Source organism: Heptranchias perlo, chromosome 30, assembly GCF_035084215.1.
Source record: "Heptranchias perlo isolate sHepPer1 chromosome 30, sHepPer1.hap1, whole genome shotgun sequence".
Classification (NCBI taxonomy): Eukaryota; Metazoa; Chordata; class Chondrichthyes; order Hexanchiformes; family Hexanchidae; genus Heptranchias; species Heptranchias perlo.
In genome coordinates, this window is record NC_090354.1 from 27,771,747 (window position 1) to 27,791,851 (window position 20,105).

General features: G+C 45.2%; 1 protein-coding gene across 1 annotated transcript in view; it reads left to right on the forward strand.

The window, feature by feature from the left end:
* The first annotated feature begins 3,644 nt into the window (after positions 1–3,644).
* The window catches only part of LOC137300019 (integrin beta-3-like), a 66,782-nt gene continuing 50,321 nt past the window's right edge, over positions 3,645–20,105 (forward strand). Inside the window, exons 1-4 of the mRNA XM_067969106.1 lie at positions 3,645–3,898; positions 11,536–11,621; positions 15,371–15,572; positions 18,746–18,998. Of these exons, the coding sequence (XP_067825207.1) occupies positions 3,829–3,898; positions 11,536–11,621; positions 15,371–15,572; positions 18,746–18,998 (611 nt within the window). The 5' untranslated portion in view covers positions 3,645–3,828. The remainder of the gene's footprint in view (positions 3,899–11,535; positions 11,622–15,370; positions 15,573–18,745; positions 18,999–20,105) is intronic.

The following is a 20,105-nucleotide window of genomic DNA, read 5'->3' on the forward strand; positions in this document are numbered from 1 at the left end:
CTGTATATGTGTGTGTCCACTCGCTCTGTCTGTCTGTATATGTGTGTGTCCACTCGCTCTGTCTATCTGTATATGTGTGTGTACACTCGCTCTGTCTATCTGTATATGTGTGTGTCCACTCGCTCTGTCTATCTGTGTATGTGTGTGTGCACTCGCTCTGTCTATCTGTATATGTGTGTGTGCACTCGCTCTGTCTATCTGTATATGTGTGTGTACACTCGCTCTGTCTATCTGTATCTGTGTGTGTACACTCGCTCTGTCTATCTGTATATGTGTGTGTACACTCGCTCTGTCTATCTGTATATGTGTGTGTGCACTCGCTCTGTCTATCTGTATCTGTGTGTGTACACTCGCTCTGTCTATCTGTATATGTGTGTGTGCACTCGCTCTGTCTATCTGTATGTGTGTGTGTGCACTCGCTCTGTCTATCTGTATATGTGTGTGTGCACTCGCTCTGTCTATCTGTATATGTGTGTGTGCACTCGCTCTGTCTATCTGTATATGTGTGTGTGCACTCGCTCTGTCTATCTGTATATGTGTGTGTGCACTCGCTCTGTCTATCTGTATATGTGTGTGTACACTCGCTCTGTCTATCTGTATATGTGTGTGTGCACTCGCTCTGTCTATCTGTATATGTGTGTGTGCACTCGCTCTGTCTATCTGTATATGTGTGTGTGCACTCGCTCTGTCTATCTGAATATGTGTGTGTACACTCGCTCTGTCTATCTGTATATGTGTGTGTGCACTCGCTCTGTCTATCTGTATATGTGTGTGTGCACTCGCTCTGTCTATCTGTATATGTGTGTGTACACTCGCTCTGTCTATCTGTATATGTGTGTGTACACTCGCTCTGTCTATCTGTATATGTGTGTGTACACTCGCTCTGTCTATCTGTATATGTGTGTGTACACTCGCTCTGTCTATCTGTATATGTGTGTGTACACTCGCTCTGTCTATCTGTATATGTGTGTGTACACTCGCTCTGTCTATCTGTATCTGTGTGTGTGCACTCGCTCTGTCTATCTGTATCTGTGTGTGTACACTCGCTCTGTCTATCTGTATATGTGTGTGTACACTCGCTCTGTCTGTCTGTATATGTGTGTGTACACTCGCTCTGTCTATCTGTATATGTGTGTGTACACTCGCTCTGTCTATCTGTATATGTGTGTGTACACTCGCTCTGTCTATCTGTATATGTGTGTGTACACTCGCTCTGTTTATCTGTATATGTGTGTGTGCACTCGCTCTGTCTATCTGTATCTGTGTGTGTACACTCGCTCTGTCTATCTGTATATGTGTGTGTGCACTCGCTCTGTCTATCTGTATATGTGTGTGTGCACTCGCTCTGTCTATCTGTATATGTGTGTGTGCACTCGCTCTGTCTATCTGTATATGTGTGTGTGCACTCGCTCTGTCTATCTGTATATGTGTGTGTGCACTCGCTCTGTCTATCTGTATATGTGTGTGTACACTCGCTCTGTCTATCTGTATATGTGTGTGTGCACTCGCTCTGTCTATCTGTATATGTGTGTGTGCACTCGCTCTGTCTATCTGTATATGTGTGTGTGCACTCGCTCTGTCTATCTGTATATGTGTGTGTACACTCGCTCTGTCTATCTGTATATGTGTGTGTGCACTCGCTCTGTCTATCTGTATATGTGTGTGTGCACTCGCTCTGTCTATCTGTATATGTGTGTGTGCACTCGCTCTGTCTATCTGTATATGTGTGTGTGCACTCGCTCTGTCTATCTGTATATGTGTGTGTACACTCGCTCTGTCTATCTGTATATGTGTGTGTACACTCGCTCTGTCTATCTGTATATGTGTGTGTACACTCGCTCTGTCTATCTGTATATGTGTGTGTACACTCGCTCTGTCTATCTGTATATGTGTGTGTACACTCGCTCTGTCTATCTGTATCTGTGTGTGTGCACTCGCTCTGTCTATCTGTATCTGTGTGTGTACACTCGCTCTGTCTATCTGTATATGTGTGTGTACACTCGCTCTGTCTGTCTGTATATGTGTGTGTACACTCGCTCTGTCTATCTGTATATGTGTGTGTACACTCGCTCTGTATATCTGTATATGTGTGTGTGCACTCGCTCTGTCTATCTGTATCTGTGTGTGTACACTCGCTCTGTCTATCTGTATATGTGTGTGTGCACTCGCTCTGTCTATCTGTATATGTGTGTGTGCACTCGCTCTGTCTATCTGTATATGTGTGTGTACACTCGCTCTGTCTTTCTGTGTATGTGTGTGTGCACTCGCTCTGTCTATCTGTGTATGTGTGTGTACACTCGCTCTGTCTTTCTGTGTATGTGTGTGTGCACTCGCTCTGTCTATCTGTATCTGTGTGTGTACACTCGCTCTGTCTATCTGTATATGTGTGTGTACACTCGCTCTGTCTATCTGTATCTGTGTGTGTGCACTCGCTCTGTCTATCTGTATCTGTGTGTGTACACTCGCTCTGTCTATCTGTATATGTGTGTGTGCACTCGCTCTGTCTATCTGTATACGTGTGTGTACACTCGCTCTGTCTATCTGTATATGTGTGTGTACACTCGCTCTGTATATCTGTATATGTGTGTGTGCACTCGCTCTGTCTATCTGTATCTGTGTGTGTACACTCGCTCTGTCTATCTGTATATGTGTGTGTACACTCGCTCTGTCTATCTGTATATGTGTGTGTGCACTCGCTCTGTCTATCTGTATATGTGTGTGTGCACTCGCTCTGTCTATCTGTATATGTGTGTGTACACTCGCTCTGTCTTTCTGTGTATGTGTGTGTGCACTCGCTCTGTCTTTCTGTGTATGTGTGTGTACACTCGCTCTGTCTATCTGTATATGTGTGTGTGCACTCGCTCTGTCTATCTGTATATGTGTGTGTGCACTCGCTCTGTCTATCTGTATATGTGTGTGTACACTCGCTCTGTCTTTCTGTGTATGTGTGTGTACACTCGCTCTGTCTATCTGTATATGTGTGTGCACTCGCTCTGTCTATCTGTATATGTGTGTGTACACTCGCTCTGTCTTTCTGTGCATGTGTGTGTACACTCGCTCTGTCTATCTGTGCATGTGTGTGTACACTCGCTCTGTCTATCTGTGCATGTGTGTGTACACTCGCTCTGTCTATCTGTGTATGTGTGTGTACACTCGCTCTGTCTATCTGTATATGTGTGTGCACTCGCTCTGTCTATCTGTATATGTGTGTGTGCACTCGCTCTGTCTATCTGTATATGTGTGTGTACACTCGCTCTGTCTTTCTGTGCATGTGTGTGTACACTCGCTCTGTCTATCTGTGCATGTGTGTGTACACTCGCTCTGTCTATCTGTGCATGTGTGTGTACACTCGCTCTGTCTATCTGTGTATGTGTGTGTACACTCGCTCTGTCTATCTGTATATGTGTGTGCACTCGCTCTGTCTATCTGTGTATGTGTGTGTGCACTCGCTCTGTCTGTCTGTATATGTGTGTGTACACTCGCTCTGTCTATCTGTATATGTGTGTGTACACTCGCTCTGTCTATCTGTATATGTGTGTGTACACTCGCTCTGTCTATCTGTATATGTGTGTGTACACTCGCTCTGTATGTGTGAGGGCCCCAGGGGGCGCTCCCCCTGCTCTCTCTCTCTCCCTCTGCCGGTGTTGGGGCGGTTCGGGCGGAACTGAACCCGGGCTCCGAATTGTGAAAGTTTCGCGGTCTGACTCGCGGTTCAGTGATTCAGGGATCCCCCCCCCCCCCCCGGAGTCGGCGGCTGCTTCCTTCACTCTCCGCTCACAGACCCCGAGCGACTGACAGCCGCTCTCACCCTCCTCCGGAGCCGCAGCAATGGGAGCACTCAGCCTCGGAGCGGGGCAGATCGCGCTGATCGCCGCCCTCTGCACCACCGCCGTCCGGGGTAAGTGGCAGGGTTCCCCGGGGGGGGGTGGGCAGGGGGAGCGATCCTCGGGGGGGGGAACGGGGACGGGATCCCCGGGGTAATTGTCGGGGATCCCTCGGGACAGGAGAAGAGATTCCTGGGGTAAGTGTGAGGGGTCCAGGGAGGGGGTCGGGGAAGGGATCCCCTGGGGTGGGGGTGTCTGTGTGTCAGTGATGCCCAACTGGATTTGACCACTGACAACCTGGGACCAGTGTCATGAGTGAGATACCTGATCAAAAATAGCGAGACTGGTGCAAACCCATTTAAACAGGGAGCTCTGTTTAAAAGTTTCTGTTGTATTCCTGAAGTCAACGTTAGTGACTGAGACTGCCAAGTGCCTTTAAGTTTAAGAATGAGATGCATCAAAAAGAAATATTTGGTAATTAAAATAAGTGAGGTTAGTTGCAAACCTGTTCAGAACACATCGGAGGGGGTGATTTCCCCTGTGTTCCAAGATTGGGGGAGAGATGGGGGTAACTCTACCTTCGCTGGGTTACAATGGATGAATTCTGGCTAATTTCAACCAGGTCCCATGGTTTCAAGAAAGGAAAAAAGACAAATAATGGTTGTAAATGTAAGCTTTAAAAGTCACCCGCTTCCATTTGTGCACAGTTTTTAACTGTATGGTAAACTACACAAAGCAGAAGTGCAGCTATTGGATCTCCAACACAACTTGTCTCCAAATGTATCCTAAAAGTTTTACATCCCTGTGCCAGGGCGACTAACCTTCCTGTTCCGGCTGATCTTTGTTTAAATTTTGCAAAAGCAAAATTTGTAATAAATGTGGAGGTATATTTGGAACACTTTTGTGAAAAAATATAGGGAATAATGGAAATCTTGGCTGATTATAATCCCAAGCGAAGGGTGGCGATAGATGCATCCATCTAACAGGGGTAAAACTCTGCTGCCTGTATCCTATCACCAAGCCCCGCTCACCCATCACCCCGTCCTCACTGTACGAGTTCCTGTTTCCCCAAGGCTTCAGATTTAAAATCCTCATCCTTGTGTTTTAAGTCCCTTCATGGCCTCGGACATCCCTATCTCTGTATCCTTAAACTCACACTCTGCTATCTGCTGTTTGTAATAGTTATTGCTGTCATCTGACACGCGGGTATTGTCCGGTTAGTGGTACGTTTCTGTGCATAGACGTGAGCTAATGTCAGGAATCTTACAACACCAGGTTATAGTCCAACAGTTTTATTTGAAAATCACAAGCTTTCGGAGGCTTTCTCCTTCGTCAGGTGTGTGTGACGAAGGAGAAAGCCTCCGAAAGCTTGTGATTTTCAAATAAAACTGTTGGACTATAACCTGGTGTTGTAAGATTCCTTACATTTGTACACCCCAGTCCATCACCGGCATCTCCACATCATAGATGTGAGCTGTCAGTGCATTCTGTGTTTCTGACACAAAGACTGGAGTATTAGCAACCGTGGCCTCGTCACTGCAGACCTGTTGATATATGTGAATGTCTAGACAGGTTGAACTGAGTTTCTGCCTTTACCAGTCCTCGGTGCTGGGTGGAAACCTGCTCTGGTGTGTCTCTTGACTCACTTGCTCAGCATTAAAGGTACATTCATCTTTGTACCATGGAAATGCTGCAGCTGCAGGTGGGGGTGGGTCCAGTCAGAGTCGGATCACCTCAGTATTGACGCTGTGGTGGGGAGTTTTTGAACGACTAAAGACCCTGGAATTGCCTGAGATAGGCTGATAGTCTGCTACGTTTTGCAGCATATCCAACAGGTGTGATTCTCTGCCTGGCATTAATTTCCGTCACTATCACACGGAAGATGTCATTTGGCCAGTGGTAATGCCTGTACGTATATTGTGATTTTGTTTGAACAGGGTGGGAATATTTTATTCATCCTTGTATTTAAATCCCTTCATGGCCTCACACATCCATATCTCTGTAACTTCAACCCCCCACCACAACCAAAATCTCCGTTCTTCTGACTCTGTCCTCTTAGGCACCCCCCACACCCTGGGGATAATGAATAGTTTTGCTGACAGTCGACTGGTCGAGTGTAATTTTCAGGACTGACTTTGAATCTGAGCTAAGGGTGAACTTGGCTCCAACTCTCTCTTCAACTCCTGGGTGAGAAAACAGAAATTTAGCCAATTATCGGGGGAGTGCAGATCTGATTAACTTTAGCCATGGGTGGCATTCAGCAGGAGAAGTCACAGGCAAAGTAGGCTCTGCTTTAAACATCTCCTCCCTTTGGAAAGGCTGCAAGTTAAACTTGAGGAAACTCCAACAGGCTAAACCATGGAGCAAATAAAAAGAAATTGGAAATCTAAAATAAAAACAGAAAATGCTCAATCGGTCATAGAATCATAGAATTACATAGAATGTACAGCACGGAAAAAGGCCATTCGGCCCAACTGGTCATTTATGCTCCACACCAGCCTCCTCCCACACCTCTTCATCCAACCCAATCAGCATAACCTTCTATTCCTTTCTCCCTTATCATGCCTGTGCCAGCTCTTTGGAAGAATTATACAATTCGTCCCACTCCCCAGCACACTTTTCCTTTTCAATTATTTATCCAACTCCCTTTTGAAAGTTACTGTTGAATCTGCTTCCACTACCCTTTCAGGCAGTGCATTCCAGATCATAACAACTCGCTGCATAAATACGTTTCTCCTCATTCCCCCTCTGATTCTTTTGGAAATTACTGTAAATCTGTGTCCCCTGGTTACCGACCCTCCTGTCGGTGGAAACAGTTTCTCCCTATTTACTCTATCAAAGTCCCTCATGATTTTGAACTCTATTAAATCTCCCCTTAACCTTCTCTGCTCTAAGGAGAACAATCCCAGCATTTCTAGTCTTTCCACGTAACTGAAGTCCCTCATCCCTGGTCGGTCAGGTCGGTCAGTACCTAAAAAGAAAAGAGACAGATTAACAGTTTGTGTACCGTCCCTTTACCAGACAAAGAGGCCACACCTGAAACATTAACCTGTCTTTTCACTGATGCAGATGGACTCACTGTATATTTCCAGCACTTTCTGTTGTTGTGTCGCAGTGTGGTGAGTAGATGGGCTTGAGAGGCCACCTGTCAGATTACACATTGGAATGGTCATTGTCAGCCGTGTGTTAATCAAGAGCGCACCCTCTCCTGCAGGGTTCTGGGATGTTGCGAGGAGTGTCAAAGGTCATCCTCCTGTGGCTGGTATGACCTTGGACTGCCGTTACTGACTCTCGTATATTTGCTGCGTGGAGGACTCAGCCACAGTCTTCCCACCTCTCAATGGTTCAATGCGGACTCCTCTCTCTGCGTCGCAGCTGTAGATGGCTCCTGCTTCCCTTGGCTCCATTGCTGCTGTCATAAATGGGAGTAGTGCAGCTGGATGAAGACAACTCCTGCATGAAGACTCGAAGAACGCTATGCATTTTATGACACAAGCATACACATAAAGAAAGGGAGAGAAAAGGTCATTGAATTTGCAGTTCTGACAAGAGATCATTGGCCTGAAATGTTAACTCTGTTTCTTTCTCCACAGTTGCTGCCTGACTTGCTGAGTGTTTCCAGCATTTTCTATTTTTATTAAAAAAAGGGAGAAATATTTTATTTATTCATTCTGGGGATGTGGGCATCACAGGCAAGGCCAGCATTTATTGCCCATCCCTAGTTGCCCTGGTGGGCCCCCTTCTTGAACCATTGCAATCCACATGGTATTCTTTTCTAGCAGTTTTTGATACAACCGAGTGTCTTGCTGGGCCACTTCAGAAGGCTTGTTAAGAGTTAATCATGTTGGTGTGGGACTGGAGATACATATAGGTCAGACCTGGTAAGGACGGCAGGTTTCCTTCCCTAAAGGGCATTAGTGAACCAGTCAGGTTTTTACAACAATCCAACAGCTTCACGGTCACATTTACTGATACCAGCTTTTTTATCTTCAAACTGAGCACAAATTCTCAAACTGCCATTTGAACTCACGTTCTCTGGATTACTGGTCCAGTAACAGAACCACCACACCACTTTACCCCTTAGTAAGGGGTACGATAGTGTAGTGGTTGAGAAAGGCTGCTGCAGATACCATATAGGCAATCACATATACAGGTGAAGTGCAGTGGTGGATAACTTACAAAGGAATTTGTGCATGTGAATATGTGGCAATCTAACAAAGGATTCTGCTTAAAGCTTAATTAATGTGCAATGTATCTTAAGTATTGGCACATTGCATAACTGCTGGGAGTTGGGAGATGTAATTCTCCCCTCAGGCACCGTCTTTGTTTCCATGACCTTCGGTGACATGTGTTTTCTTTTGTTGAGACTGCAACTGCTTGTTGAACCATTGAGCATCTAAAGCCAATCTTCTTCCTTGTCAACAAGGTCACTGGTTTTCAGTTGTTACAGGAGAAAAATGGACAGAATTGTGGAATTCAATCCTTTTAAGACGCTGACACAAACGTCCGCAATCCCGTGTAATAAAAAAACAAATGTTGACTTTTTTTGGTCACTGTGAACAAAGCGGTCCTGATCATAACATTTTTTGCAGTTCTGCTGTTCAGTGTGCACATTTAGGACTGTTTCTGTGGAAGAGGCCTAGAAAATGGATGGCGCCCAAATCGGGGCACTCTGCTCAGGCCTAATGAGGCCGGTGGCAGAAGCACAGAAGGCTGATCCACCAGCCTCACTTGTTTGCGAGCTGTGGGTGCCAGACGTGGCCCCAGAGGCAGCTAGCCGGTCCCAGGGGGCACCAAGGTCGGCCGGCTTGGATGCCAGCCAAGGTGGTAAGGAGATTGGGGGTGGGCGGCAATCGGGAGGGGGCATGGGGGAGGAGCGATGGCCTGCTGATTTAATATGGAGCCCGGAGGAGCGCTCCTACTCCTCCTCCCGACTCCACAATAAGGTAAGTCGAAAAATTAAAACTTGCCTTTCCGGTGGAAGCCTGGTTTCTGGTCAATGGTGACCCCCAGGATGTTGATGGTGGGGGACGCGGCGATGGTAATGCCGTTGAATGTCAAGGGGAGGTGGTTAGACTCTCTCTTTTTGAAGATGGTCATTGCCTGGCACTTGTCTGGCGCGAATGTTACTTGACACTTATGAGCCCAAGTAGAGCTATGGAGTAAAGAATTATACAGGTGCAGACATCAGAAAGCATGTGTGAGCACGTACGGAGTTGGAGGAGAGGCAGTATGAATGCTATGGGCTTGGGGGATGTATTGACTTGTTAACTCAGTATCCTTAGGGCATTGGGAAAGAGAAAAATGCAGAATAACAGGAGCTAAATTCCTCATTCCTCTCATCAAACTAGCCTTCGATGCAGCAGCTTTTGATCCAAGTGAATATTGTTTAGGATATTCCAGTTTGCTACAAAATACGGCCCAGATGGATTAATCTTGTGAACACCACAGGACCGTTGAAGCTACAAAATCATATTTATTACACTGTCATTTTGGAGAAATAATTTTCATGCTGAGGTAGAATGTGAGAAATGGTTATTAAAAATTTATAATTGAGAAATCTGTCAGCTGAGCCCGTGAAACAAACTGTTTCTAACACTGAGCAGACACAGCGTTTGGTCGACTATCAAGGCTGAGGTACTGAGTCAAGAATAGCCAGACTCATTTTACAGATTCATTAGTGCTATAGAGACAAGAGTTGCCGACCATCCAGAAGTCTCCGGGAATTAAAGATTAATTTCCAGGATGCTTTTATTTGTATTTTCTTTGAACACTTTTGTTTATTAGTTATATAAATATTGGAGATGGGAAAAAGGCTGTTTGACTGACCGTCAAGATTCACCCAATTGAATAATGAAGAGTCTGTTCGCTTTCAAATTGGCACGGAAAGGCAATGCACCACAAGGATGGACATGTCGGGTAACCAATGGCAGGAGCGCAGGGGCAGGATGATTGAATGTAATGAAACTTCCAGGAATACGTCCAACCATGGAGCCTGGAGCCTGAATCCCGTCATTCTACTGTGATGCATATTGAGAGGGTGTGAAGGCAAACAATGAAAATAGTTCCGGTTTTCAGCTGTTATAAGTACTGAGGAATGTTTAAGGGGATTGTTCCTTGTCCCTTTTCGAAAATGAAAGAAATTTGCAGTTACATAAGTGATGGTTTGAAGATTATGAAGGGAATTAGCAAAGTTGGTCCAGGAAACTTGTTCAGAATCAAGATGGATTCCAAGCGGCACAAGTTTAAAAATTAGGACATTGGGAGTAAGAAAGGGAGTCAGCCAGAACTTTTTCAATAAAGGTTAGCAGGTTCATGGAATAAATGGCCATTGGAGTGGATAGGATAAATGGGTTCAAGGCAACTAAATGTGTATCAGGCATTGGAAGGGATTGAAAAATATGGTGAGAAACCAGGCAGGTGGAGCTAAGATTTATCAAAAAGGGACAAGATGAATGAATAAGATAATATGAGGGTCATAGATTTTTTCATATTGATCATTTTATTTTGTTTCCACGGTGACAAAAGTACAGTATGTACATGATGGAAACTCATTTCCATATATAAACAACAACAACTTGCATTTATATAGCGCCTTTAACGTAGTAAAACGTCCCAAAGCGCTTAACAGGAGTGTTATCAAACAAAATTAGACACCGAGCCACGTAAGGAGATATTACGACAGGTGACCAAAGGCTTGGTCAAAGAGATAGGTTTTAAGGAGCGTCTTAAAGAAGGAGAGAGAGGTGGAGAGGCGGAGAGGTTTAGGGAGGGAATTCCTGAGCTTAGGGCCCAGGCAACTGAAGGCACGGCCGCCAATGGTGGTCCAATTAAAATCGGGGATGCGCAAGTGGCAAGGATTCGAAGAGCACAGAGATCTCGGAGGGCTGTAGGGCTAGAGGAGGTCACAGAGATAGGGAGGGGTGAGGCCATGGAGGGATTTGAAAACAAGGATGAGAATATTAAAATCAAGGCTTTAGTGGACCGGGAGCCAATGTAGGTCAGCGAGCATAGGGATGATGGGTGAATGGGACTTGGTGCTTGGTTAGGATACGGGCAGCAGAGTTTTAGATGAGCTCAAGTTTACAGAGGGTGCAAGGTGGGAGGCCAGGCAGGAGAGTATTGGAATAGTCGAGTCTAGAGGTAACAAAGACATGGATGAGAGTTTCAGCATCAGATGAGCTGAGGCAGGGGCGGAGATGGGCGATGTCACGGAGGTGGAAGTAGGCGGTCTTGGTGATGGAGCGGATATGGGGTCGGAAGCTCAGCTCAGGGTCAAATTGGACGCCAAGGTTGCGAACAGTCTGGTCCAGCCTCAGACAGTGGCCAGGGAGAGGGATGGAGTCGGTGGGAACGGAGTTTGTGGTGGGGACCGAAGACAATGACTTCAGTCTTCCCAATAATTAATTGGAGGAAATTTCTGCTCATCCAATACTGGATGTGGGACAAGCAGCTTGACAAATCAGAAGCAGTGGAGGGGTCGTGAAGGGAAAATACCTAGTACCCAAAGATGTCCATCACATCCACCAAACAGCCTGACGCTGGTTGGACGTACACCAGTTGCAGTCTAGGACTTTTCTGGTTGTCACTTGTCATTTTAGGCTGTCCTTGGCTTGGTGGGAGTTGGATACTTTTTTTCCCAGGATATGGTTGAAGTGGGGGATTTATATTTGTTAAATTTTGTTGAAAATTTCTCCTGTCTTTCTCTCAGGTAGCAATAGGTGCCTGTCACGAGGGGCAGCAACATGTGCGGAGTGTCTGCAAATAGAACCGTACTGCGCCTGGTGTTCACAAGAGGTAAGAGGAATGAAAGTGATACCATCTCAGCTTTTAGTAGCCCAGCATAGTTACATTCTTCATTGAGCTCTAGGTTGTGTGGTCCACTGTCAACGGAGAAACTATTAATAATTGTTCTGGTAAAACTACCTTGTTAATTCACTGATAGAACGTTCAAATTCATGACTTCCCTACATTCTGTTCATGTGAGTAGGGTTTAATGGTTTTGATTTTGAGCTTGTGCGGTAAAAGCTGATTGGCTGAATTCCTTCAAGCGAGAGCTGGACCTGTTTCTGGCTGGGGTGGAGATCACCTTGTACAAGAGGGAGGTACCTTGTAATATTGACCAGGGCCAGAGTGGTCTCCTGGATTAGTTTTGATTGCCTAAGGAAGGGGCGGGGGGGGGTCGGAGAGGAATTTTCTGATTTTTTTCCCCCCGAATTGGCCTGGGTTTTTGTCAATTTTTTTGCCTCGCCCATTAGATTACATGGCTCCAAGTGAGTGGGGAGTGTCTGTATCGTGATGCAAAAAACATCGCAACTGTACGAGACAGGCTGGATAGACCAGTGGGTCTTTCCTGGCTGTCAATTTTCATGTGTTCATATGATTGCATGGCAGTAATATTTGCTGGGAAGTCCATACTTCAGAAAATACACAGGGGGGATTTGTACAGAAGGGGATTGGGCTGACAAGTGGCAAATGTTGTTTAGTGTGGATCAAGGCAGACTGATGAGATTAGGGGAAGGGGAATAAGCAGAGGGTAGGTAAGCCAATTGATGCTGGTCTACAGGACACCACATAGGCGAGGAGTCCAGGGATACCAGTGGAAAAGACACTGGATCCATTGACAGCAGTGACGAGAGCATCGGTCCCAAGATGTGATACTGAGTTTGTACAGATTATTGGTCCAGCCCGTTTAGAATACTGTGTATTATTCCAGTCACTTTGGGGAAGGGACTGTGAAAAGCGACTGAATTGATACCTGGGCTGTGAGGAGAGCTAGGGAAAGTAGGATTGTTTGCAATCAGGAAGAGAATGTTCTGTAGAGCTCAAAGTGGTCAAATTTGCAGATGATACCAAATTGGGGGGGGGCAGTGGGATCTTCAAACTAATGAGTTACTAAGGTCTTGCAGCTAGAATCACGGTCGATTTGGTTTAATATTTATACTGTAAGATTGAGCTGTTCAGGGTATTTTCTTGGCTCGTCAAGGGGAAGAATCTTATTGTCTTGGAATTGAACTCTTTTCCATTTCAGGCAGCCTATCTCAACACGCAGATAAACCAGAGTACCATGGGCCAGCTATAAAGCAAAGCTATAAAGCAAAACTCCCAGCTTTCTGCATTAACTATGTATCTTAGTGTAATATAAGGACAGTGTTTAACCCCTTGGACCGCCTAGAAGAGGTATTAACAATGACTGTTTCTAAATGTCCTTAGTTCGATTTTTTTAATTAGTTTCATTATTAATGAGTTTTATTGATTCAGCTGAGTAAGACCATAAGACCATTAGAGATAGGAGCAGGAGTAGGCCATTGATTCAGCTAACCAACATTGGTTCAGCTGAGTAATATTGGTGCAGCTGAGTAATATTGGTGCAGCTGAGTAATATTGGTTCAGCTGAGTAATATTGGTGCAGCTGAGTAATATTGGTTCAGCTGAGTAATATTGGTGCAGCTGAGTAATATTGGTTCAGCTGAGTAATATTGGTTCAGCTGAGTAATATTGGTGCAGCTGAGTAATATTGGTGCAGCTGAGTAATATTGGTTCAGCTGAGTAATATTGGTGCAGCTGAGTAATATTGGTTCAGCTGAGTAATATTGGTGCAGCTGAGTAATATTGGTTCAGCTGAGTAATATTGGTTCAGCTGAGTAATATTGGTTCAGCTGAGTAATATTGGTGCAGCTGAGTAATGTTGGTTCAGCTGAGTAATGTTGGTTCAGCTGAGTAATATTGGTTCAGCTGAGTAATGTTGGTTCAGCTGGGTAAATCGAGTTACATTGAGTATACTGCACAGAAATAGGCCATTTGCCCAACTTGTCTGTGTCAGCATTTATGGTCCACACAAGCCTCGTCCCACCCTTCTTCACCCTATCACCATATCCATCTATTCCTTTCTCCCTCATGTGCTTATCTAACTTCCCCTTAAATGCATCTATGCTATTCGCCTCAACCGCTCCTTGTAGTAGCATGTTCCACATTCTTACCACTCTTTGGGTAAAGAAGTTTCTCCTGAATTCCCTATTGGAATTAATTTTGGACTCCCCTACAAGTGGAAACATTTTCTCTACGTCTACCCTATCGAACCCTTTCATAATCTTAAAGACCTCTATCAGGTCACCCCTCAGCCTTCCCTTTTCGAGAGAAAAGTGGCCCAGCCTGTTCAGTCTTTCCTGATAAGTATATCCTCTCAGTTCTGGTAGCATCCTTGTGAATCTTTTTTGCACCTTCTCCAGTGCCTCTATATCATTTTTATAATATGGAGACCAGATCTGTGCACAGTACTCCACATGTGGTCAAACCAAGGTTCTATACATGTTTAACATAACTTCTCCGCTTTTAATTCTATCCCTCTAGAAATGAACCCCAGTTCTTGGTTTGCTTTTTTTATGGCCTTATTAACCTGGGACATTACTTTTACTGATTTGTGTATCTGTACCCCTAGATCCCAGTGCTCCTCTACCCCATTTAGGCTCTTATTATCCAAGGAGTATGTGGCCTCCTTACTTTTCCTACCAAAATGCACCACCTCACACTTATCTATATTGAAATTCATCTCATATATATATTGAAATTCATACATTGGTTCAGTTGAGTAATATTGGTTCAGCTGAGTAACACTGGTTCTGCCAAGTAACGTTGCTTCAGCTGAGTAACGTTGCTTCAGCTGAGTAACATTGGTTCAGCTGAGTAACATTGGTTCAGCTGAGTAACACTGTTTCTGCTGAGTAACGTTGGTTCGGCTGAGTAACATTGGTTCACCCGAGCAGCATTGGTTCAGCTGAGTAACACTGGTTCTGGTGAGTAGTGTTGGTTCAGCTGAGTAACACTGGTTCTGGTGAGTAACGTTGGTTCAGCTGAGTAATATCCTTTCACACAGTTTATGATGTGAGTATAACTCAGTGGAGGGGCATGGACAGGTGAGAATGTCAATAATACCCTCAACTGGCTCTGCTCCCTGTTTAATTACATCTACTTTTTCGTTAAAATGAAAACACAGATGAAAATATCTCCTAAAGGGGTATTAAAGATGGTGCCCAGCCTGGAGGGATATTAACGGTGCTAGCCAATCTCTAAATGGGTATTAATGATTGTCCCACTATTCTAAAGGGGTATTGGTGATGGTCCCCCATTCTAAAGGAGTATTAGTAATAGTGCCCAGTCCTAAGGGGTATTCAGAGTGCTCGCAGTCTATAAAGAGGTATTAGTAATGGTGCCCAGTCTAAAGGGGTATTGAAGGTGCGAGCCACACTCTAAAGGGTACTAACGCACTAATGATGCCCATACTGAAGGGGTATTAATGAATGTGTCCACTCTAAAGTGGCATTAATAGTGGTGCCCACTCTAAACAGGTGATGAGAGCAATGCCCACTCTAAGGGGTTTGGTAAATCTGATCAATCATCAAGCCACTGATATCTAAGAGCCAGAGTACGGCCCCTGCAATTCCTGCCATTATTCATAAATGTTCTTTGTAGCGAGCCTCACCTCGCAGAATGACTGCTTAAAGGTGACCTTTTTAATTGAAAAAGGAACGTTTTGTGGTTCTTTTCAGGATTTCGGAGGAACCAGCTCTTCAAGATGTGACCTAAAGGAGAATCTAATTCAAAAAGGCTGCAAAGAGAATTCGACCGAATTCCCCCAGAGCTCCTTCCAAATTCTGCAGAATTTGCCTCTCAGCGAGAAAGGGTCGAGCAGCAAATCAGATCAGATTGTGCAACTCTCTCCTCAAAAGGTCGCCATCAACTTGCGTCGAGGTATGGAACACACAAGGGCGGTGTCCAGTCTCTAGTCTCACCTCTCCCCTTTGAGGAAACCTGTTTCTCCCCCCAGCCCCTCCGCTTCCAATGTCGTCCAGCAATCGGCCCCAGAATGCCCCTTACACTGTTTAGCAGCTTGGAGACTGAACATTACATTTCTAATTGCAGCAGAATTTGGGATCGGTAAATCTGTTTTTTGTTTTCCTGTATCTGCTGGCAGCCATGATCTTTTGTTCTTCCCTCAACAATGGGATCACTGCACTTGTTCCAGTAAGACCCACAGAGCTGGAAATTCCCCTCAGTGATCTAGTGGAGGAACACTCATCTCTGTGCATCGCTCATCACTGGTGACAATCTGCTGTCCAAAAAGAAAAGAGCTTTCATTTATACAGTGCCTCTCACATCCTTAGGACATCCCAAAGCACTTTACAGCCAATGAAATGTAGTCACTGTTAGGATGTAGGAAAGGCTGCAGCCAATTTGAGCACAGCAAGGTCCCCCAAACAGCAATGTGACAACAACCAGATAGTCTGGTTTTTAGTGATGTTGGTTGAGAGACTATTATTAGTTAGGAGGCCAGGGAGAATTCCCCCACTCTTCTTTGAAATAACACCATGGGATCGTTTATGTCCACCTGAGAGGCCAGATAGGGCCTCAGTTTAACATCTTATCTGAAAGAGGGCACCTTTAACAGTGGAGCACTCCCTCAGTACTACATTGGAGTGTCAGGCCTAGACTATATGCTCAATTTTCTGGAATGGGGTTTGAACCCATCCACCTTCTAATACCAGAGGCGAGTGCACTACCTCTGAGCCACTGTGATACAGCTCTGTGGGCTGCTAGTTCTAGGACAGAGCTGCCATTCTCCCTCAGGACTTCACAATGTGGTGAAGTGAGACTTTTGGGTTCTCTGACTAAATGTCAGCTTTAGAAGCCACGAGACTTTGTCAATGCACCCTCCCTCCGCCAGGTCCACCCGCTGTACAGATACAAGGAAGAGAAGGATTGCAAACGATGGAAGTCCAAAACAGAAAATGGTGGACACCCACAGCAGATCAAGCAGCATCTGCAAAGAGAGAAGACAAGTTAACACATCGAGTACAGCCCTTCATCAGAATGGAAAGCTGAAAGATAAACAAGCTTTTTTGAGGTGTTGGAAAAAAACAAAGTGGGGGGGAAGAAACAACAGATCCAATCAGGGAGAGTAATCTAACGGGTTGATTGACCAGCAAACTGCTTAGTAGCAATGGAAAGACATTACTGGATACGCAGCCCGTATGTCTTGCCCCTGGTGTCATATAAAGCACAGCCCATTGGTACTCGAGTTGCATCTCTCATGACATGGCGGGAACATCAGGGCTAAATGGCTCCCGGCTACCTGTTGCGTGTCTGGCACTTTCCCAGTGTTGGGGGAGGGGCATCAGGCACTGGGTGATGTTGGCAAGGGCCGCATGGGAGAAACGAGAGGCATCAGGCAAGGGAAGCAGGCGTGCCGGGGAGAAGGGGGAAAAAGTCATAGGTGCGTTCGATTTTCCCATTTATACTCCGCAGGTCAGGCAGCATCTGTGGAGAGAGAAACAGAGTTAACGTCTCAGGTCAATGGTTCTGATGAAAGGTCATCGACCTGAAACGTTATCTCTGTTTCTCTCTCCACAGATGCTGCCTGACCTGCTGAGTGTTTCCAGCATTTTCTGTTTTTATTTCGGATTTTCAGCATCCGCAGTATTTTGCTTTTGTAGAAGTGAGGGAATGTTGTATATAGCCGCAGTTTGAAGGTACAAAGCTCGCATAACTTTTCACATGTCATCGAGGTCATTCTTGAGTTGCCAGCTTGTTTTGGGGGGCCTGGGCAAGCTTCGTGCAGCTGTTGGTTCAGGTTTGCTGGTGTTCTAGGTGAACAGGTCACTGACTTTGACAATTCTTTCCCCTACACGGTTCAGTTGATAACAATCGGTGATATTGCACAGTTATGAATTAAATGAAAGCACATTGTCCTTGGCCACCTACTGCGAAGGGGAGGTTGCTCATTGGTATTTATTCTACCTCCATACAATTCATCATTGCTTAATGATAATCAGGAAATCCGCAGAACTGTAATCAGTTACGTACAGCTTCCTCCCTATGTTTTTTAATGTGGTGAGTGTGATGCGCCCTGACTCATTTTGATTGATGCACAACTTATAACCAAACAAGGAAATTCATTTGTATCCTCACTGGCTGCTCAACATTCCTTGAACTAATCTGCTACAGGAAGAACTCAAAATGATTACGATTTTTATTTCTAAACTTGTATAAAATAATGATCACCGGCCGTGGGAGCCGGTCAGGGATTGATGTTACAGAAGAAAGATTTGCATTGATATAATGCCTTTCACAACCTCAGGACGTTCCAAAGTGCTTTACAGCCAATGCAGTACTTTTGAAGTGTGTAATTTTGGAAACGCAGCAGCCAATTCGTGCACAGCAAGGTCCCTCAAACAGCAATGAACAGATAATCTGTTTTTAGTGATGTCGGTTGAGGGATAAATATTTGCCAGGACACCGGGGAGAGATCCCTTGCTATTCTTCACATAGTGCCGTGGGATCTTTCAAGTCCACCTGAGAGGGGTTAATGTCTCATCCGAAAGACGGCACCTCCGACATTGCAGCACTCCCTCAGTACTGCACTGAAGTGTCAGCCTAGATTATGTGCTCAAGTTGCTAGAACCATTTGACCCAGAGGTGGGAGTGATACCACTTCCTCAAAGCTGACACCTTATATAAAAAAACTGTTGCGAACAAGTTAAGATTAAAACACAACAGTTTTGCACAGTGACAGCCGACGTGATGCTCCTTTCTGCGCTCCGCCCGATAAATGCGTAAGACAAAAATCTACACCAATATCTCTCTATTCTTTGGTCCACAGACCTCTGATATGAAGTAGCACGCGGTAGTTTGAACTGAAGTGATTTAATTCACAAATTAGGAGCAGCGCTTTAAATAAGTGAACAAATATGAAGATAAGAGGAGCTTTACCCGCTGATACACTGTGCAACGCTGTTGTGTTCTAATCTTAACTTGTTTGTAACAGTTTCTTTATAAGGTCTCAGCCTTGGATCTGCCCCCATCCCACGTTGGAGATGTTGACCCCCGGTGTTTTATATAACCTTCTCCTTTGCCACTTCCCACAGGGGAATCCAGTTCCTTCAACATACAGGTGCGCCAGGTGGAGGACTATCCTGTGGACATCTACTACTTGATGGACCTCTCTTTCTCCATGAAGGACGATTTGGAAAACATCCAGCAGCTCGGCACAAGAGTGGCCGCAGAAATGGCCAAACAGACCAGCAACCTGCAACTGGGCTTTGGAGCTTTTGTGGACAAGCCTGTCTCTCCGTACATTTATATGGCAACAGAGGAAGAGATCAAAAACCCCTGTGCTAAGTAAGGAAAGAAAGAACTTGCATTTATATAGCGCCTTTCATGACCTCAGGACTCCCCAAAGCGTTTTACAGTCAATTAAACGTAGTCACCGTTGTAATGTAGGAAACGCGGCAGCCAATTTGCGCACAACAAGGTCCCACAAACAGCAATGAGATAAATGACCGGATAATCTGTTTTTGTTGATGTTGGTTGAGAGATAAATATTGGCCAGGACACCAGGAGAACTCCTCCGCTCTTCTTCGAAATAGTGCCTTGGGGGGATCTTTTACGTCCACCTGAGAGGGCAGACGGAGCCTCGGTTTAACGCCTCGTTTGAATGACGGCATCTCCGACAGTGCAGCACTCCCTCAGTACTGGATTGGAGTGTCAGCCAAGATTTTGTGCTCAGGTCCCTAGAGTGGGACTTCAATCCACAACCTTCCAACTCAGGCGAGAGTGCTACCACTGAGCCATGGCTGACACCCGACAGGCTTTCACTTTTCTCTGAATCCTCTCCAATCCATCAATATTCTTTTGAAAGAACGGTACCCAATGTATCATTAAAGTGATAATACCAGTGGGGAGTACAGCATTAAATGATCCCATTCCAGTGCATTAACAAACACTGCTGAGAAGCAGCCAGTGTACGATAGTTTCACATTGACTGGACACTCTCAGTGAATGGTCATCCATCCCTAACTTTGCTAACGGGCATCCCTTCATCATCAACAACTTGCTGTTATATAGCGCCTCTAACGTAGAAAAAAAACGGCCCCAGGTGCTTCACAGAGATGTAATCAGAAACAAATGGGCAGCGAGACAAAGAAGGAGATATTAGGAAGGTCAAGAAGATGGGTTTGAAGGAGCGTCTTAAAAGAGGAGAGGGAAGTGGAGAGGCTGAAGGGCTCAGGGAGGGAATTCCAGAGCTTTTCCGAGATTGGGATTCACGTCCGCCCTCATGTTTTTGGTTTCTTTGTGCATTTCCTTATATTTGTCTACACTATATTCTATCTGCCCTTCCCTATGTTTAATTGGCCCAGACCCCTTTGAATGGTATCAATCACTCATATGTCACCGGGCCGAGTGACATCAGTAAATTTTGTACTGTATATTGCCAAAAATGCCTTA